A 22,167-nucleotide genomic window follows, 5' to 3' on the forward strand; every position below is an offset into this window, starting at 1 on the left:
TTTTTTTTTTAATTTCGGCTGGTGTTCTTGATACTTCCATCTGGTTTTTGGAGGAAGACTCATCACAGACGCAGTTTATTGATCGAAGGAATATGTGGAAAACCAGTCCCTTGACCTCTGCATGGAAAAGTGTCTTTACTGTACAGATATCCCGTCTTTCAATGAACAAATTCATTCACAGTCTTAACACTTTTTCTTAAGCTTGATGCAATGGGCAACTGGCTTATCTTTGTTTACTCCTAATTAAAGAGGGATAACTTCTACACGGACATCTGTCGGTCAGTGGTTGAGATGAAATCCTGTTCTGCGATCTGTAATTGATGCACTTATGTAAGGTTCTGGAGAACAGGCACTTTTGGTAATCACTGGAACAAACAATAACCCTTTCTGCTGCTTCTGTTACCGACTCTCTTACTTAAAGCTTAATAACCAAGGAATGTGAGATCAATTGCAGAGCCCTCATGATACCAAAATGGTGTAATTTAGCATCATACAGGGAAACAGCCTTCCTATGTTATTTTGACATACCTTCATACTTGATTTTTTTGTTGATTCTTCTTTGGGTGAGTCAAATAGAGCTGCCTAAAAAGTGGAAGGTAGTGGAAAGGTATGGACTTCGTTTCAGCTTGGCCTGAGAAAGCAGTATGTGCTTTATCCACCTGAGTAAAAACAATTTAGGATAATGGCAATATGAAAACACACATTACTGAGAAAGAAAGTCTATAGTATCTATAGTCTATAGTATAAGTAAAATAATTATCCTTTAATGAAAACATGATTTTTTTTTGCATTATCATTTACTACTCTTGTTCAGCTGAGCATTTCTGTTTGTAATTTGTGTAGAACTGGATTCTTCTTTTTAATCTTTCCTTTTGGAAAATGCTATTCTCGAAGTCGTGTCTTGATTGTCTGCTTGTTGAAAAGTTTGAGGTGCAGATCTTTCCTAAGAAAGGCAGAGTGGGGAAATTTCTCTGATTCCCAAGTTTCATTAATGCAAGAATTTCTCACATCTACTTTTTGACAGTAGCAAAACCAGGCTCCTTGTTACCGTTTTTAGAATCATCTGGAGCTGTGATGTTCAGAACAGCGCTGCTGCAGCAAAGCTGGGGATACAGGATAATTAAGGCTTTGCCTTTGCATAGGATATGATGCCAAATGTTAAATTGTTTAAAGATTATGCTTAAAGGAGATTAGTGCACAGAGTTACCTATTTTGTAATCAGATAAAGCATTATCCTCTGTCACCCTTTTTATTTCAGTTTTTATAAATGGCTGATTCAACCTTTATCTAAAAGCCTGCAATGTTTAGTTTCAAATACAAATTGAAAAAATTAAGTTCATGTAGACTAATTTCCTGCACTTTATTTTTTATTACAAAATTTATTTATTAGTTCTAATAATGAGTAGTTTAATGAAAGCAGTTAATTAAATTATTTGTTCAGACAGTTTTCACCATCTAAACTCCCTTTTGTCCCCCAACCCCGAAAGAAGAAAATGACATCAAGCAAAAAATCCTGAAAAACTAACAAGCACTATTCTAACAGATCGGCAAATGCCAGGATATATCAAAGTAGGCTACTGCAACTTTTTTTTTTGTTTGTCCCCTTGCTTGTGCTCACAATAAATTGGCAGTCCTATTTTGTTTCAAGTACATGGGTGCTTAGACCTTCTTTTGTAGCTGTCCTCCAGAACTGTGCAATGAAACCCGATACCTTTTACTTATTTCCCTAGATACTCTAATCCCTCCCTGCTTTACCAGTATCTTTGAGCTATTCTTCCCTTTTGTATCCACAGCAACATGAATCCCTGCTGGAATTATTTGCTTCTAAAATGCAGGTGCTCGTTTCATGTTGCGTTGGTTCAGGCTCTTAACTTGAACACTTTTCTCGGCAAATGGGCACCTCTGCTTTTACCCCACTTCAGATTAGGCATTGTTATACATATTAGAAGCACATAAGATATTCTCTCTTCTAATACGCAGCACTTGTTTCTAGATTCTTTGTTGTTTTCCCAGTTATTAGTGGCTTTTAGGTGGCAGTGAGGAATCTATAACCATAATAAATAAACCATCCTTTTGTTAGCCTGGAAATAATGATATAGAGAAAAGGGGAGAACAATATAGAGTTTGATAATGTGCATTATAGTCACTGGGCAGAATATTCAAACCTGTAATCTATCTGTAACTTTGTATTACAGTGCCTGATTTTAAATTTTGCTAAGCACCTACAGTTTGCCTGTATTTTTCTGGCTCGGATTTAAACCCGAGAGTTAGACATCCCAACTACAGTTCTCAATCCAACCTTTATAATCTAGCAAGCTAAATTTGTGTCATAGGGCTAGTTTTTGTATTTAGTTTCATATTTAAAAGTTCTGATAATTTTCACAAGTGCCTGTTTCTGGTTACTCACTTAGCAAATCCAAGCCTTAGCTGCTGAAAGATGTTACCTGCCTGTTTGAAAATCTGACCATTATTTGCTTAAAATGGGTAGAAATAAAGATTTACTGCTTGACTTTTTTGGAAGACTTTGAAGCTATCATGTTTTTGTAACACCATAAGCATCCAGTCCCATGTTTCAGCAATAACTGAAGGTGGTGGGTTATATATGCAAAAAGGTTTTGTTGCAGTGAGTTCTACAACTGTCTCCTAATTCTACATGAATACTCTTCCTGTTGTCCTTAAGTCTTTCACTCCTGGGTGGCTCCAGCGAATTTAGAAGCAAAAGTACGTGATTCCTTCAACCCAGACCTCCCTGCATTCGCTCTTTGTCAGCAGCAGGTCTCTTCCTCCACTGCGATGCCACTTCGCGGAGCTGGAGTCCCCCGTTGCTTCATCCCGTACCAACAAGTGTTATGGGGAGATTTATCTTCTAGTTTGGAGATTTCACTGTTCCCCTCCTTGTGGAAGTCACTTAAGGAAATATATTCAGTTTCCTCAGTCTGCTATCAAGATTTCTTTCTTGTGAGGCGTCTTATAAAAGCTTGTTTTAATGAACAGAGTTTGATATATTTGAAGCCTAGTCTTTGCCTAATTCATTCCATTCAAGCCAATGCAGCAAGCTGGCACCAGCAGAAGCATGCAGATTATCACTTGCGTTCTTTGAGAAGTCCTTGCCAAAATAATTTCATGTGGTTCTCTATTACCATTTTCTTGCTGATGTGCTCCATGAATTCAAAGAGATTTGGAGACCATATCTCCAGCAGAGCCCATGCTGACTTACTCCTCATGCTGACTTAACTCCTGTCCTAGGATGTTTCCCTGTACCTTTTACAAAGTGTGCTTGTAATTATCTGCAGCGACGCTCACTTTTCCACACAGATTCTTTTTCTTAAAGAAGCAAATGAATACAAAGTTTTACAAGGGGATGAACATAGTGGCTCTTTGCTGCAAGGTTTTCACTGTGCAATGCCTATTTTTACGAGGGCCAATTACTTTCCCTATTAGAAAGTGGCTTTCCATTCCTCTTAACTTAGCCAGACCTTATTGGTTCAGGCAGGGGCTGAACTAAATTCTTTTAGAAAATTTCCACACAAATAATTGAGCCATTTCCTACAACAAGAGTAAGGAGAAATGTGTGCTATTATCACAGATGTTTGGATGTTCGGATACTTGTTAGCCAGTTCCTCCAATTAGCTGCAGGGCAGAAGAGCACAGCTTTGTGCTGGCCAACAGCAGATCTCTTCCATCAGTGTTTAAGGCACTGCTCCTCACATCGACTTTTTCCACTGGAGAACCCCACACTCCCTGCTGAGGGACCAATCCAGGAATCTGCTGCTTCCAGAAGGTCGTCTCTCTCAGCTCATTTGGCTACCACTCTCTTACTAGACAAGATTTTAGTGTAAAGAATGTTTAATATATTCTGTAAAAGTGTAGGGTTAGACATTTGTTTGACAGAATTGGAATCAATGTTGCAAGGGAAAAATAATACACATTATCAAGAAAATACTGAATAAGAAGCTCCTCTGAAATTGCCTTCATACCTCCTCAGCTAGGTGAGGGATGCCTAATTTTCCTTCTCTCCAAGACTGTCATGCACTGAAAAGCTTCTGGGGTTCTCATCTATTAAAAATTAGATTATTCTTCAGCTCTTTTAGACAGTTCTTGTTGGTGAAGCCCACTGCATTCTCCTGAGATACTTAGAAGAGCTGTTCCTCCAGTTTCCTTGTTCTTGCCCATGTGGAATATTCCTTTTTCCTTCCTCCTGCTCCTCTTCCATTTCCTCCTGAGATCATGGCTTAGAGAAATACTGCCTTAGGTTTGCTGTCATTCTGTGCTTCTTGGGACTGTATCAGTAGGTGCAAATGTAGGAGGCAAGTATGCGCTCTGCTTTGCTGAGTGGGGTTTATTTTGTGCCTTTTCTTCTGTATTATTTCTTAGTTCATGTTTCAGAGATACTTAGTACATTCCATTAACCTGAAGACTTGCTTTTTGTGTTTACCATGTACTTAAGTCTATAATCATTTATTGTTTACTGTACATTATGGGAGGTATAATTTCACTTCAGTTGAAGTCCACGTATGAGGAATTAGTAAAATAAAATAAGGCTTTGGCATTAAGAATATTTTTCTAAATTAGATTTCAGGTCTTTACCATCACAAATTACCAAAGAAAGAATTTATTTAATATAATATATTAAGTACATTTAAAAATAATAAATATAATAAAGTATTCTATATAAAGAATTATATGTATTATATATGCATGTGTGAGTGTGTCTGGGTATATATTTGTGTGTGTGTGTATAAATACGAGCAAAAGAAGTTTTACTTCTGTACAACTGCAGCACTTTTATGTTTTGCAGCAAATCAAACAAAGAAGTCATTCTCCTATCAGGGATGGCCTTGTGTTTTCCCACTAAAATAAAAATAAATAAAAATACAAAATGAATGACCTCGGTAATAGAAGCTATCATGTTGATGTGTCAGTATGGGCAGATCCAGAGAGACTGAACCCCCTCTTCCAACATTAACCCTGGGAGCAGAATGCTGGAGTGTGCAGCAGAGCTGCACTTCTGCTGTCTGAACGCAGGTGGTTGACCTTCATGGTACTCTGTTGCACCATGGGGCTGTGCAAGTACAAAATGCCATATCCTGCCATAGCTGTGCTTGGTAGGACCCTTGCACAATTTGTTTGTGAAGCTGAAATGAGCTCTATAAATAATGTCTCCACTCTGAAGAGCTGGAGACTCTACAGTTGTGCCTATGTGTGCAGGTAGTGCAGGCTAATAGAAGCAGATCTGCAGAATAAAACCATTGGTGCTGAGGACCCAACACCCACGCCGTAAATATTTCAGTGGGGTCACCCTTGCTTAACTCTTTTACACTCCCCTGTGTTGAACTCCCATGAAGAGTTGGAGTTCATTAGATGTACTCTCGGAGTACATTTCTGGTTTAGTTTCATCTAAAAGTTTCAAAAGTCAAAGTGTCTGCACTTGTTTGTTGGTAGCTTTGAGAGGAAATAATCTGAGCTGGCAGGAGCTGGACTGATGGACGTCTTGAGCTACGCCAGCTTCTCTGGCACGGGAGGTGAGTGGAACTGAACTTTGAACACGAGGAAGGCAATCTTAGGTGTCCAGCTCTGGGTCTCATCAATCACRCTTCCAGAATCAGCAGGTCTTTTTGAGAGGTTTAATCTAAATTTCTTTGTGCTATGATTTTCTAGATATAAAGTGAGAATCATAAATATAACTCTTTTCACCATAGTATTCTAGGAGACACTAATCAACATTTTTATGCCTAAGGGATTCATAGAATCGGTAAGGTTGGAAGGGACCTCTGGAGATCATCTAGTCCAACAAAGGGCTTATCCGAGATTTGAACCCGGGACCTCTCACATCCTAAGCAAGAATCATACCCCTAGTGTCTGAAGTCCATGGGAGCACTGACGTTAGAAAATAGCAAATTGTACAGAGTGAAAATCTTGAACTGAAGTGAGAAGGAACTGAAGAGGTATCAAATGACTGTAGAAATACTGAATGACTGTGTATGGACTGAAGGACGTAGAGTATCTGTAGAAGAAACTAATATGTGATCAAATCAATAAGGATGGCAGCCTACTGCACATGCACAGAAGAGGCAAAGTAATGTTGCTGGGGACATTCATCCTCCTGTTTTCTGATTCTTGCTTGCATCACTTTCATCCTAAATATTGTTAATGTAATTTAAACTTGCTGTTACTGTAGCTCCTGGATTTGGAGACCCATTAGGTGAGAGGCCATGCAGTATGTGCAAAGACACTGTGTTGTGAGGGCAGGCAGGATAGAATAATTTTTGTCATAATTATATGTAAACTAAATGCCAAAGAATCATACTTTTTAGATGTGTGCTGTTAATTGTATTTATTCACATTTGCACCCCACAAGTGCTTCATGAGTGCAGATAGCTTTCTGTACACTTCAAAATTCAGCTTAATGTGCTGGGCCAGACTCTCATTTGTATTAAGACCACTTTATATCACTCAGCCAACATAACGTGTCCACAAATGAAGAGCAAAATCTATTTAGGCCCACCTCTGCAGAGTGACCTTAATTTAAAAGAGAATCAGGCCCATAATCTTTATAAATATATGCACTTTGTTACATTAAGTTTATTTATTACAATACACTCATCCTCAGTATGCATGGAGATTTACCATAGATAATCCATAATCCAGAATTAAACTGTTAATATGCATTTTGAGAGTGGCAGCCATAACCTTGAAATTCCTTGGTTTAAGTGTGACCTTTAACTTTGTTTGAATATATTTTTTTAAACATATGAATAACAAATTAACATTGGTGGATAAAAAGCATTTTGATTCCTTTGCAGCATTTGCACCAATCCATACTTAACTTACACAAAGCCTGGAAGATTAGAAGGCTTAATCACTCATAATATTTATTTGTTTTTAAATGTCAGATCGCATTTAGTTCAACATACTGTCAGTCCTGTTCCTCCCCACACTCCAGTGTTAATGAAACTACAGTGGAAAGCATTCTTTTTGTGTCTGAGGACATATGCACCTTAAAAGAATGTTAAAATGTATTGTATGGCCCATGTGAAGGACTTGTTTTGTGTATCCTGCCTCACTTGGAATTAAAATCTGTGCTGTTTCCTTTATATGTCCTCCTACGTCCAACAGACCTATTGTAGGAAGTGGCCAGATTAACAGTTTTCAGGATTTACTTTCCTGCCCTGCAGCTGAGCATTTGAAATCGGTGAGACTCCAGACTTGGAGTATACACACCATGTATAACCACATGTTATGATGCACGCACATTACAGCTGGTCCAAACTGAGCCTCAGCAAACGTATATTGACTTAATTGTGGCACTTTGTTTTTCTTTTCGCAGTCCACATCTGAAGTTTAACAATCTGACCTTGATTTCCATTCATGGCCTTCCAGGGAAGAATCTACCAGGCTCTAAACATGGAAGATTTTTAATTAACAGGTTTGATTTAGTATCTAAGTGCTTCCATAGCTTCGGAAGAAAACAGAACACTTTGCGATTCTTTGTGAATTTGTCCTATATTTTAGCCAGATACGTAGACAGATAGATAGCCTCAAAGTAATCCTCTCTATCCAGAGAACATGCATTCGCCTGTGAAACAATTAAACGTAATTATCCCTAGGGCAATAGTGCAGAGCGTAAAACAGTATCTTCAGGACAGCAGCCCACTGCATTTAACTTCGATGCATGTTGCTCCAGGGAGCACTGGACCAAAGGACACACAAGACAGTGTTAGCAAGGTGGATAGTGGTCTCCTTAGAGCAGACACACGGGAAGATGCAGCACCCGCTGAGACTAGCGGGGATTTTGCTGCAGGCCTCAGCGCATTCAGCGTTGCAGCTCGCCCGGGGACGAGCTCTCCCCACGTCCTGTTCCCACTTCTGTAAGAAGAGGCAGCTGAATGTTTTTCGCAGGGGCTGTGCTATTTCCAGAGCGCTCGCTCCTCTTGCCTTGCTTCCTTGGCTGAAAGAGCCGTGGTTCTTGTGAAAAATAGCTCAGGGGAGGGTTGCGAACGAGCTGCACAGGCGTTCAGTGAGTGGTCACACATTTCATGGATTTTTCTTGTTTGCTGATAAGCAAAATGATTTCCATTTAAAAGGATAAAATTTTACCTTCTTAAAACTCACAGCATGTTATTCTTATTTAATATATTCATTACAATCATATTATTATTGATACTGGAATACTGACTAGGAATTCTTGGTATAGATGAGAATATGATTGTTCTGGACACTAAGAAGCATAGAACCGAAATGTGTCAGTTATTTTGAATACAGAGGAAATAGCCTGAAATATACACGAATAAATGTAATTTATTTGTATTTGGCATATAACTTTTCATAACCTGCATGGTTACAAAAAGTTACACAAGTTTTTCCCAAATTTTTTAATCAGTAAGCACCAATACCCGAAAGGAGTGGCTCTTTAAATGACCAAACAACTCAAGGTCTGCAACATGGAAATGGTGTGATGATTACCAGCTTCAAACTAGCTCATTATATTTGGAATTTTGCCCTGTTAAGGAATTTTTGATAGATAGTGACCTGAATTAATTTTTAATTGTAGGAAGATGTGTTTTTTAAGTACAAAGCTTGTAAATTAAAACATTATATGTACAAACAACATGCAAACAGTGGCACTTATTAGGAAAAGCACTTCTCTAAGTATAATGTAGAAGAAGAGTTATACTGGTAATTACAAAATATCTATCCAACAGAAAGTTGTAGTCCATAGCTGCCTTCCTAGAACTAGCTGTTAAAATTTGAAAGCAGATTAAAGGTGAAAATTGAACTCTGCAGGATATGATTTTTGAAAGCATCCCTGCCATTCTGGAGTGTCAGTCTCCTGGGAGCTGTGCACCTCAATTATGAAGGTGCTTTTGAAAAGCCTTGTCTGTCCTTGATGCCCATTTTATTTATAGATTTCTTCATGATTATGGCTTAGAACTGTCAATGGTTTTCTTCCCTTATTTATTTCCCTCCAGTGTTTGTGAATACAGAGAATGCAGAGCACCTCAGAAAGCCTGGTCATGCAGTTCTCAAAGTCGTCAGGTCATGAAAACAACTTTATTTGCTTCTGTAGCATCCTTTATGACAATTCTCGGAACTGTATAAGAGCAATTATTCTGTAGCAATCTATTCTGATGATTTAGAATGTATATTCTGGCACAAATCATAGAATCATAGAATTGGTAAAGTTGGAAGGGATCTCTGGAGATCATCTAGACCAGCCCCCCTGCTCAAGCAGGGTCAGCTAGAGCATGGTAGACAGGGTTGCATCCAAGTGGGCCTTGACTATCTCCAGAGAAGGAGACTCCACAACCTCTCTGGGCAACCTGGTCCAGTGCTCCATCACTCTCACAGTGAAGAAATTCCCCCTCACGTTCAGGCAGAACTTCCTGTGCTTCAGTTTGTGCCCATTGCCTCTTGTCCTGTCACATGGGTCAACTGAAAAGAGTTTGTCCCCGTCCCCTTGACACCCTCCCTTCAGGGACTTAGACACATTGATCAAATCCCCTCCCCCCCAGTCTTCTCTTCCCCAGGCTGAAGAGGCCCAGCTCTCGCAGCTGTTCCTCATAGGACAGATGCTCCAGCTCTCTCATCATCTTCGTAGCCCTATGCTGGACTCTCTCCAGTAGCTCCATGTCTCTCTTGTACTGGGAAGCCCAGAACTGGACACAGTACTCGAGAGGAGGCCTCCCCAGGGCTGAGTAGAGGGGCAGGATCACCTCCCTCCACCTGCTGGCAACACTCTTCCCAATGCACCCCAGGAGACCATTGGCCTTCCTGGCCACAAGGGCACATTGCTGCCTCATGGTCAATTTGTCATCCAACAGCACTCCCAGGTCCTTCTCTAAAGAGCTGCCCTCCAGAAGGTCAGCCCCCAGCTTGTACTGGTGCCTAGGATTGTTCCTCCATAGGTGCAGGACCCTGTTGAACTTGCCCTTGTTGAACCTCAGGAGGCTCCTCTCCGCCCAACTCTCCCACCTGTCCAGGGCTCTCTGAATGGCAGCACAGCCCTCAGGTGTATCAGCCACTCCTCCCAGCTTGGTGTCATCAGCAAACTTTCTGAGGAGGCACTCTGTCCCCTCATCCAGGTCGCTGATGAAAAAATTGAACAGGATGGGACCCAGTCCTGAGCCCTGGGGGGACACCACTAGTCACAGGCCTCCAACTAGACTCCGTGCCACTGATGACAACCCTCTGAGCTCTGCCTTTCAACCCACCTCACAGTCCACTCATCTAACCCACACTTCCTGAGCTTATCTAGGAGGAGGTTGTGGCAGACAGTGTCAAAAGCCTTGCTGAAGTCAATGTACACAATGTCARCTGCTCTCCCCTCATCTACCCAGGCAGTCATTCCATCAGAAAAGGCTATCAGATTGGTTAAGCARGATTTCCCCTTGGTGAATCCATGCTGACTACTCCTGATCGTCTTCTTTTCCTCCATATGTCTGGAGATGACATCCAGAATGAGCTGTTCCATCACTTTTCCAGTGATGGAGGTGAGGCTGATGGGCCTATAGTTGCCTGGGTCCTCCTTGTTACCCTTTTGAAGACTGGAGTTACACTAGCTTTCTTCCAGTCCTCAGGCACCTCTTCAGTTCTCCAAGACTTTTCAAAGATGATGGAGAGGGGACTGACAACAACATCCACCAGCTCCCTCAGTACCCGTGGGTGCATCCCATCAGGGCCCATGGATTTGTGGATGTCAAGATCTTGCCCAGAAGATCTCTAATCCTATCCTCCTCAGCCAAAGGAAAGTCTTCCCTTCTGCAGACTTCCTCCCTCACGTCTAGTCTACGGCATTCTTGAGGGCTGCTGTTAGCAGTGAAGTCTGGAGCAAAGAAGGCATTCAGTAATTCTGCCTTCTCTGTACCCCTTGTCACCAGGGCCCCTGTCCCATTCAGTCGTAGGCCCACATTTTCTGTAGTCCTCCTCTTGCTGCTGATATATTTGAAAGAGCCCTTTCTATTATCCTTGACATCCCTTGCCAGACTCAATTCCAACTGGGCCTTAGCCTTCCTCGCCACATGGCAGAATAAGAGCAGTTGTTAGTGCCACTGTTCTTGAGCCAGTATTGTGGAGCTCTCGCCAGTATTCTCTGTTGCAGTTGCATGGTAGAGTATAAAGGCATCAAATGGTCAAGCATGAATCCAGTCCTCCTTTTATTTTAACATATTGCATTTAGTCCTCTTGAAGAAAATAGTATAGTTTTTATTGCTCAACATCAATAGAAAGTAAAGTTTCAGAGCTTCTCAATGGCAATGAGCTTTATTTGGTAGATGGAATATTTTATTCCTGCTGACAGTGACTTCAGATCACAGATTGAGTGAAGTCCAAGATTTTTTTATTGCCCCTTTCTCATCTTGTCTCATAGGCATGAGGTGCTGCTAGGGACAAGCCCCAGCTTCCTTTCAGGCATGATGTGCGAGTCCCACTTTCCTGCCGTGTCACTTTTCTGATCTTCTCATAAGCTAGACTTCTTTGTAACATGAGTACATTTTTGCTTTTTGCTTGTCTAGAACCTGTTTTACTCTTCTTCAGTTGTTTCTGCAGGTTCTTTCTTCTTCAAGGCTGTAAACAGATTTGGGATTAGCATTAACCTTCAGTTCTGCTGAAAGAACCTTATTTTAACAGCATTTTTCTTATTTTAAGTTTTCCCATCAAGATGGTATTGAATCTGACTGGATTTGTAGGATGACCGGCAATCTGTTATTTTCATCATGGGCTATAGCAAGACTCAGTGGTGTTCAAGAGTCATCATGGACCCAGCTGAGAACATTATGCCTCTATTCCTACCTGCATTGTATAGTGATGTGTCTATTATACATCTGTGCTGAATTATTTTATCTTCAGGCATCTTTGGCTACAGGATCTTTGCCTTTCCAGAAGCCAGTTAAGCAGAGAGGGAGGTATAAATGCAAGAATGAATAAATATCCTGGTACTTGTTCATTTGGGCAGGATCATAAGAGAGCTTTGGAAATCTTTGTAATTTCCATTACTGAGGCAGTAAGAGAGTTTTTAATTCCATTCTGATTTGGCTTTAAATTTGACTTCTTAAGCAGCAACTTCTAGATCTTTGAGACTTCCATCATATGTACAGATATGTGTTATAGTTTACATTTAAAATAGGCTGTATCAGCTCTGAGATCCAAGAGCTACGGAAGTAGATCTTACTCCAGGTTTTCAAAATCAGCAAGTGATTTGGGTTCCTTTGGTATCAATACTGAAACATACTGCCAGAATGTGATTCTCAGAATGCGCATACCATATACTCCCTGAACATCACAGTCTTATCTAAGTGTCTCATTCGGATGCCAGGACCACAAGACCACCAAAATCATTAGTGACTTTTAAAAGCTTGATCAGGCTTTCATTTCTGCGGAGTCACTGCTTTCAGTTGGGTTTTCCATCTAAACTTTGCAATGCCATCTAAGCTCATAAGTCTGTACTCTATAACCAAGGACATCCTCTATCCAATAGAATTTTGATTGCTAGGATAACACATGGTAGAGGAAGGGGAATATCAGCTTACTTCTTAGATACAGGCATGTGTTTGCACCTTTGGTGCAAAGAAGCAGCACCTTTGGTTTGGAACAGGTTGCGCAGAGAGGTTGTGGAGTCTCCTTCTCTGGAGATATTCAAGGCCCGCCTGGATGCAACCCTGTCTACCATGCTGTAGGTGACCTTGCTGAGCAGGGAGGTTGGACCAGTATAATGACTACTTGCTGTATCATCTTACAAGCCTCTTAGTTTAATTTTATGTAACTGTTTTCTGAGTTTCCTTAGAAATCAAAACATATTTGAAAGAACCTACTTTCCATTTTCGGAAGTGATGTCACAAGTTGAACATCTAACAGCCACTGATATTAAAAATTTAACCTGCTCAGAAATGTTTGCAGCTCTTAGTCCAATGTTGCCTGTATCATTAGTCGCTTGTTTATCTTCACAGTCTTGATTCTGTATTTCAAAGCCACTTTTAGAAGTAGGACTCAGACTTCTATGTTTCACTAATGTTTACAAAAATACTACCTGCATTTCTGACATCCCCATAATTCAACCTGTTCGAAAGGAGGAGAAGAGAAGGGAATGCACCTCAACAGAAGAGAGTGACTTCAAATCTCCTTTCTCACTTACCAAGGAGATTCAGGGGCAAAATACCCTGGAAAACATAATTACTATATGGAACAAAGTTTTGTTTCTTAAACCGGATAAACAAACCTTTGTGTTGTTTGCACTGAAGGCAATTTCTCTTAAGTTATAAAAATTGCATCTCCATGCAAGCTGAATACCAAATGAAGAAAAAGGGTAAGAAAATTAACAAAGGAGTCTTGTATAGGAGAAGAAAAATAGATAGCTAAAATATTTTCTTTTGCAGGTGCAGAAATCTGCTTGTTGCATCATTGTACAAGTTAAAAGCAGAGTAAAACATATCTTTCTGACGTTGTTTTTACATTTTGTAGTAGTGTGGCCCAATGCTGGGAGGGATTATTTGGTTTAGCAGAAAGTTGACAATTTGTAACTGAGTATTTCATAATGAATACTCCTTTACTATAGACTTCTAGTAAGCTCACGGTGAGAGAACAGGCTTGAACCACTAGGGGACTTCAACTAACTCACCAGATGTCTAATTAATGCCTGCTGTCAGCTGCTAAAATGTCACTTACAGATATTCTTTCTTCACAGCCACTGTTTTAATGATCAAGATTATGCACAGATGTCACTTTGTTCCTGGGTTAATGTTGTGGTTGGTAAAATGACTGGCATAAACCGAGCTGCCAAACATGTAGTTGTTTCCAAGGGGAAGAAAGTGCCATATGACCACCTTGTCCTCTGTACAGGACAGCAATACCAGGTAAGAATCAATATAGCTGGTGTTTGCAGTGAATAATGTTTCTGTGGTTAGCAAAGGAGGAGGGTACTCCCTAGCAAGGGTATGACCAGAAGGTTTGCAGCCCTTTGGTAGAGCAGGTCATGCAATTTCAGTGCACCTACAGCATCTCCAGAAGTAAAATATATTTGAGTAGATGTGAGTGGCTTTGCAAAATTTTCTATCAGTAGTATCAGGATCAAATATTAAGCGAGGCTTCTAATATTTTTTCCACTGTGACTATTAAACCTGCTGGAGAGTAGCCCCAATTGATGTGGCAAATTCACCCCAGCCACCAGAGACTTAGCTCCAGCTGCTCTGCCATCGTTTGACCTAGTTTTGGCAATGGAGGGAATTTCCTATCAAACTGATTACTCAGTTCACATGATGCCTATGCCTGGGCATATACGTAGTGCTATACATTACTGTAGCATGTGCTTCAGCAAAGGTTCAAGTGAGGTAAAACACTACGGAGAAAATGGGCTCTGTCGCTCAGTGAAGTCCTGCAGGATTTGTTTTGGGGGATGCAGTCTCAGGGAGTGAGGATGACAAGTTAGAAGGCCTGCATCCCCAGCAGAGGTGGCTTGTTTTGGCCTCGGCGGAAACTGAAGCAGTTCTGCCATTGCCCCAACTTTCAGCAGGAGCTCTGGCCTCTGAAAACGCTGTATATAAAATGAACTTTTGCTGAGTGGGAGTTACTGCTCTGTCTTGCTCCTGAGTAACATTTCTCTCTATATAGATAGTTGCTTCCAGGTTTGTATCTCTAGTGTAATTCTAATCAGAGTAATGGTTATAAAAAAGGCATGGAGCAGTTCCATGTAACTCCACTATTGAATCCAGTAGGAGAAAGTGGTCCACAGCCTGCCAGAAGAATTGTGCAAGTGGCTGAATGGAAAAGTGTGATATGATGGGCTGCAAAAGGTGGTCTTCTCCTGTCTTTCTTTTTTTTTTTTTTTTTTTTTTTTTTCCTCTTGCTTTTTTACTCCATGACTCTCTATGTCTAGGTTCTTTTTTTGTTTTGTTTTGTTTTGTGGAAAAGAGTTAGCTGGCAATTGCTCTGGTCTACTTAAGTGGGCTAGCTGAAGAGACTTGGAGGCATATTTGTAGCCATTTTCCAGGGTCCTGATAGGAGCAACCCCCAAATCAGAAAGAACTCTGAGAAGAATGCTGCTAGTGGGGAGAAGCTGAGAATCTGGGGAGCTGCTCTGTCTGTCCTTATGGCTGCTTCTTCCCCCCTACCTCCCGCCCCAAAGTTCTGGCTTGGAATATAGCATCATATCACACTTACGAAATAAAGCATATTGAATTTGTGTCGGCAAGAACCACTGTTGGAACAGATCCATTCACATTTAGTTATATGTAAAGTATGGATTCAAGCTCATCCCTAGCCCTACAGACTCAGCTTGAACTCGGACACCCCAACCAGGGTTCATTCTTTTTTGTGCATCATTGCATGGCCTTCAGATTATGTAAACCAGATAGCAACCATCTGCATAGCCCCATTGCCTGCAAAGCCTTACTGATCAGTTTTGAGTAGAAATCACGAGCAATGTATTTGGCCTTTAAGTCAGCAGATGAGACTGAGCATGTGTTCACAGGTTTTTTTATACTGCTCCTCATCATAAGCCACAAATACTAATGTAAGGTATCTTCAACTTGACAGTTAGCTCTGTATTACATGCATGCAGCAGATTTGTGGAGCAGGAAAGTCCCTTTTTTTCTGTATTCCCTTTCCAGAGTATAACTGTACTTTAAATGACAAATGATATTCACTCTTCAGCAGAGGTGAAACAAAAGCTAAATCAAAGTATTATCTGAATGAGTTTAAGTACTCCTAGAAAAAAATATTTGGAGATAACTCTATCACTTGCAAAATAAATTATGGAAAATAATGCCACTGGAGGAGAAAGACAGATATGGGAGACAAGGGAAAACTCAGGTTTTATCTACCTTCAAGTCAAAAACTTAACATCATCTGTTCTTATTTTTAAGCTGTACAAAAATTAGGAGGGAGTTATTTTTATCACCTGGTTTCTATTTTATCATGTAGAGCCCAAGTTCATCCTTATTGTAAGTTGTCTCTTATCTGGTAAGAAATCAAATTGAAATTAGAAGGCCTAGTGACTACGTAAAACATTATTCATTATGATTAAGAGGATTCACTTTTGGGGTAAGTCAGATCATTTAAAGTCATACCTTATTTGACGAATCATGTGTCAGCTGGCCCAAGTAGCAATGAGAACATTGTTAAGGGCACTAATCACTGGTGCTGCACAGTCATGGGTGAGATTTCCTCTCAGGTTCAGTATAATTGAGATTTAATTTATGACTCTAATAGTAACATTATACAATTAACACTTTACTGGATCTTGGTATTTTAACCATCAGGCGGGTTTTGGTCCTTTTCTCTCGCACAAAATCCCTCTTATTTTAGAAAGTTGTGTTTTACTGCAGAAAGAATTTGAGAATGTCATTTAAAAGTCTGCGTTAATCAAATAACTGCAGAGATCCTTCAACTGTCTATTTATTTATGCCCTTCCACTGGTTGCTGTGAAGTCCCTCACATTTGCATTTTGCAAGAGTAGTGGCGTTGAGCAGGTGCGAGTCTCCCAGCAGCCAGTATCCATCACTGTTCCTTAAGTCTTGGAGGCCTTTCAGGAGCCTGCATGCCTCCACAAATCCCATGCAAAACCTGGAATACACCCACACATAGATGTGTGCATAGATGCCTATGTGTGTGTAGTTACTTGAGCTAGCATTGATCCGTTCTCTGTGTGACTGCTTCTGTGCTTGTTACTGCCCAACGTAAGGAAGGATTAAGAGTGCTCCAAGGTGTATGTCATGTATTCATTCCTTTGTACCAGGTCCCATGTCCTACTGGAGTAGATATCAGTAAACTCCCAACGAACAGAGAAGTCGCAAGGAAACATCAGCAAAGGTACACGGGGAAAGTCCCTTCCAATCTTTTTCTTCTGTGTGATGATCAGGACTGCTTAAAGGCAATGCGCTGGCTACAAGAAAATATTGTCAACTTGGAAGGTAAGGGTTTTGGTAAACACACATGCCCATTTGTGAAAACAATTTTGAGGCTTATTGTTTGCTTACTTCCGTAGTATAATTGGTGCCAGATTAATTCTAACAAAGTCTTTCATCTGCTGTGCTTTGTTTTCCAGATTAATTTACAATTTGTTGTCATTTTTGATACCCAGCATATTGAGCTAGGAAAAGGAGGCTTGAGATAGATTAATTATCTATAATTATTATATAAAACAGAATGAGTCCCAAATGCAAAGCTGGCTGGAGTCATTAATTAGCTAGCTAAATAATAATTTAATTAGTGAATGTGTTTTTCTGTTGTATAGAAAAATATCTAGACTTCAGGCATACCACAAAGAAAAGAGGTCTAAATTAGGGGGATTTTTTTTCAGTATTTGTCATTTTAGTATTTCACTTTTTTAAAAAAAAGGGTTATTTTACTGGAGTTGTCTGCATTTTTATGTGCATTTTTCATTAGCTGAAGGAATGTATATGCTGTAGAAAATACCTGGAGTCAATAAGGTTTCCGAGTTGAACTCTTTCAACTACAGAAAAAGAGATCAAGGAGGAAAATGAATTGGCACGACATGAGCTGTGTGTACCACATCCGAGCTGGGGCAGTTTCAAGGAGGAAAGCTATAGAACTACATAGAAATCACTAGTGACTGATTGCAACAACTGAGTTTTCTAAAGGTGCAATGCAGCCTTCACTGACTTAGTAGAGAACATGGTAGTGAAAAATCGGTATTTACTGGTGTGGTCTACAAAGTTTGCAGACTGGCTACAAACTCCCAGCTTTCCAGCCGATATTAGCCCCTAAGCACGCCGTTTGCCCTGACTTCCAGCTGATAGGCGCAGCTGCGTTTCTGCAGGCAGATGGTCTTTCCTGTAAATYTTCGCCTGCGCCGTGCAGGATTGCACTCCAACACAGCTGTGCAGCAATGCTGCCTGGGAGAGCTCACCCCAACCCAAAACGTATCTCCCCCAAGAGCACCACTCCCGAGGCTTAAGGGCGGCCTAAGGCACCCTTGATTATTAATCATGTTCTGTTCATAATAATTGCCTCATTACTACTGCCTTTTATTGTGGTGTAGAGGTGGGTATCTTAATTAGGCACCATCCTTGTCTTCAGTTATAAGCTAAGCCCACAGCTCCGGATGAGGTCAGTCTGGAGGGATCCTTTAGAGACGTGAGTTGTCACCCTCTTCATCCCCACTCCGGCTCCAACTCCCTCTTATCTCTCCTCCCACCTTATGTCCTCTGCTGCTGCAGAAGTAAAGTATAAGCAGTGCTGAACTGGAGAAGTCTTTCCTCCGCCTTCTCCAGTTTCCTATCTCTGTTTCTGTTCTTCACCGCTCTGCTTCTTTTTCTGCTTATCTTTCTTCTGACTCCTCTTCTTTCAGCCTTAATCATAGCTTTGTCTAACATATCTGCTCTGTCTGAAAAACGAATGCACTTTTCAGCAGCTAGCCTATTCGGGAGGCTCAGTCTAATGAGAGACTGGGTCAGGGAGACATGGAAGCAGGGCTCCTGGGGAGTTTAGCAATTGCCTTGGATGTCTGTCAAGTCTCTGCAGGCCACACAATCACCTCTCCTGGGATGACTGCAGTTTTATGTTTTTACATTTAGTTTTCATCTCTAGAATTCTCCTAGTTTTGCTTTCAATAAATAGATGGGATATTAATCCCACCTCATGCATTTCTGGTGTTCCGATCTCACCCAAACCTTAATGTAGTGTTTGTCGAATTCTATTAACCTGATTAAAAAATGTTAGAATTCAGAATTTTTCAGATAATATGGAATTCTTCTCTGGAGATATTCAAAACCCGCCTGGATGCAATTCTGCCTAACATACTCTAGGTGACCCTGCTTGAGCAGGGATGTTGGACTAGATGATCTCCGGAGGTCCCTACCAACCTTACGATTCTGTGATTGTGTGATTCTGTGAATATTAAAAAATAGGATACGCCTATGTTAAAGAAAACTAACTGGCTAGTAAAACTATATTATACTGGTTATTGTAGGTGCACAGAAATACACATTTCATGCTTCCATTCAGGTATAATAATAATTCTCCTCACCTTATACTCAGTCTTCTTCCCATGCAACTTTCTTGTGCTTTATGCTCTCTTATTCAGCTATTTACTATTTTTATCAGAAGTTGTCTTGAGTCCGCTGTGACAAGCCTAGGGGTGTTTTTTTGCATGGGGAGGGTGCCTTATTGGAACAGTACTTGAATGTGTTTCGGGATCCCATGGGATCAAGCCCCTGCGAGAGCTTGGGCAGAGGAAGAGCCAACAGCTCCAATTTGAGTCTCACTAGGCTAATTGGATGAAATCTTCATTTAGTAGCACTGATTTTGAGAGCAGTTTTTAATTAAGAGGTAAGGTAGGGATTTTAGTTGCTTTTCTTCCCTCTGTGAACACTGGAAACAGCTCCATTTGAGCTGAAGTCGGTGGGTACTTTTTCATGGATTTGAGGTAGAGCGGGATCAGCCTCGTAGCGTGCACCGGTGCAGGAATGGTGTGCATGCGATAGCGGAAGAAACGATGCTCATGGGAGGAATTCAGCAACCAAGAATGGGCAAGCGGTGTGGCTGCTACTGCCTTCCTCCTTATGCTTCTCCTCTCTTCAAGAAAAGAAAAAAACCTGGAGAGCCTGGCTGGCACTCAACAGGAGACGTTGCTCGAGGGGCGCGTGGAGGAGCAGTGGCAAGCCGCATCTCAGCCAAGGCTGGTAGCTTGGCAGGCTGCGGCCGCCGGCCCCTGCGCTGGGGCTGGAGGCATCTGCTTCCCGGTGGCTTGCACGGGCAGCTCCGGAAGGGCCTGCTGACGCCACGGGCCCGGGAGCAGGGCTAGCAGCAGCAGCCCTTGAGGCCGGCGCTACCGCTCCTCTGATGAAACCCAGCCGCCTAATGCATGCAACCTATTACAACTGTAATTGCAGCTAATTGAAATTCATCTCCTATTAGCTCTGCACTTTCCCTGAAAATAAAAAAGTAGTATGGGAGTAAAGTAAAGAACCAAACTGCTTTAATGGTCCAAAATGGAGCAATTATTTTTTCTCTTTACCTAAACATAGTTTACTGCCTTATTAAAAGCATGTTTGTAGGAATACTCCTGCATTAAAATTCCAGTGCATGAATCACCAACCAGAGGCACTGTTGCTTTAGCTAATACTGTTTTTCTCCTTTAGCTTTTGCAAACTAAAAAGGCTCAGGTCATGCTGGGGTCATGGAAATCTTGTGCTTCCACTTATGGAAAATGAATGATACTGTTCTGCAACAGAACGTTGGCATTCTGGTAATAAATGATAAAACTACTCTAGTGGTCTTCATTTATGGCTTCTTTTTTTCCATAGAAGATTATTATGTTTACTCACAGATAGATACGTTTTCCTGCAGTTAAGTAATAAAGGCATCTTGAGGAATTGCTGTCTGTCAGGTGAACATAATTTCAGTCCATAATGAATATCTGTAATTCCTAGACTACTAGCACTGTAATCTAAAAGGCCACTAATATTGTAATAAGCAGCAATCGTAAATTGTTGATTTACAAGAGGTCAGTAAAGGAGCATTGCTTTCCTTAATGTAATGTAATTGTATTTAATATTATCATATAAAACAGAATTTTAATTTTCCTAGAGAAATGCAGGGCTTGAATTTGATCTTGTATATACAGAAATGCCAACATATGATGTCTCTGAAGAAGCTCATTCTGCCAAACGAACAGCTAAGCTCTTGCATCACCCAGGCTCGTGAGCCTTGGGCAGAATGAAGCTCTGCTAGGTTGTGTCCTCGCTAAGCACTTCTCACTCCCCCTTTCCATCCACTGCATCCTCTTCAGCTGCTCATGTTCTGCACCTCTCGCTAATTAAAAATGTCTAAATGTAATGTGAGCTTGCCAGCATATGCATACTGTGTTCTTACCTATATTGTTAGCTCATTAGACTGTTGAATATATTCAAGTTCATCTTTCACTGCTGGTTCAGTTTGTTTACTTCTTGCATTACACCCTGCTGCAGCAGTGAAAAACTGAATCAGTCTCCCATCTTCCTTCCTTTTTGACTGTCTGATGAGGACAGTCCTGCCTGCACATAGGTGTCCTGGCAGCCGTGGGCAACTGAAAGGATTCTTCTGGCTTGAAAAGTCAACTTGGCAATGTACACATTGGACAGAAGTCTCGTTATCACACACCATACATACGCCATATTACATTTATGAAAGTAGGAGAGTCTCTTTCTTCTTATAATTTCAGATAAATACGGTTTCGCAGGTAAAATTGTTCTGTACCTCTGATCACTCATGTGAACAGTAAAAATATGCTTTCCATCATTTCTGAACATATATAATCATGGGGCAATTCTTTCCTCTGGCCATTATGTAGAGATATGTTTATCTGGCAGCTAAAAGCAGCCAAACTGAAGTGGACAAAAAAACCAACCTTCTAGTTAAAGGCTTAAAAATAGCAATGATAACACTAATATGCCTGGCAGGAGAGCTTGTGAAGTCGCTGGTTAGTATTGCTCTATGCACAGTATAACATGCTCCCAGTGAAATTAGTTTAGCCTATGAAATAACAAAATTTAGGTGGTAGGGGATGCTATCACTTGTAGTGAGACCTAAATGCCAATGCTGAGATAAATGTACAGGTTAGTTTCCTGTGGCCTCTCTTCCCTTCTCATTACTGCTTCCGCAGGGCCAAGAAGGAAACCAATCCTGCCAAAAATAAAGATCAAACCATGTATGGAGCAAATTCAACAGCGAGTCCAAATTCTGGTCGCAGTTATTGCTGTGTAGTCTGAGGGTGGCCAGTGCCAGTCACTCTTTATGCCAATTAAAAAGCCATTTCTGAAACACCTCATATGTTTCAACATTTCAACTTTTTTTTAGTACATTCTTCCCTACACGTTTCCTTCAATGCCAAATGACAGAGGTTAGGTTTAGCTCAGCTGGTTAGAGTGTGGTGCTGCTGAGGCCAAGGTTGCAGGTTCAGTCCCTGTACAGGCTACGTGGAGAGTTGGACTAGATGATCTCCAGAGGTCCCTTCCAACCTTACCATTCTACGATTCTATGACAGGCTATTTTCATAGAGACCGCTGAGAAATCTTTGCCTATCATCCCTCTTCCCGTGCAAGGCCGTATTTCCTATGTGTTATGCCATGTATGGAGCTTTTGCAACACGTCTTCCTGACGCTCGCTAGAAGCTGTGAACGTGTTGCATGGGTGGATCATGGCTATGGAGCACACTTTCCTCGAGAGTGCTGGTCAGAC

The 22,167-nt window shown here is 41.0% G+C and overlaps 1 protein-coding gene across 1 annotated transcript in view; it reads left to right on the forward strand.

Moving 5' to 3' along the window:
• The window catches only part of LOC146588076 (cilia- and flagella-associated protein 61-like), a gene marked incomplete at its 5' end in the record, with an annotated part of 91,569 nt that overhangs the window by 35,196 nt on the left and 34,206 nt on the right, over nt 1-22,167 (forward strand). Inside the window, 3 exons of the mRNA XM_085318590.1 lie at nt 7,328-7,426; nt 13,676-13,844; nt 16,724-16,898. Of these exons, the coding sequence (XP_085174716.1) occupies nt 7,328-7,426; nt 13,676-13,844; nt 16,724-16,898 (443 nt within the window). The remainder of the gene's footprint in view (nt 1-7,327; nt 7,427-13,675; nt 13,845-16,723; nt 16,899-22,167) is intronic.

Source organism: Rhea americana, unplaced genomic scaffold (assembly GCF_003343005.1).
Source record: "Rhea americana isolate MKP2758 unplaced genomic scaffold, rheAme1 scaffold_542, whole genome shotgun sequence".
Taxonomy (NCBI): domain Eukaryota; kingdom Metazoa; phylum Chordata; class Aves; order Rheiformes; family Rheidae; genus Rhea; species Rhea americana.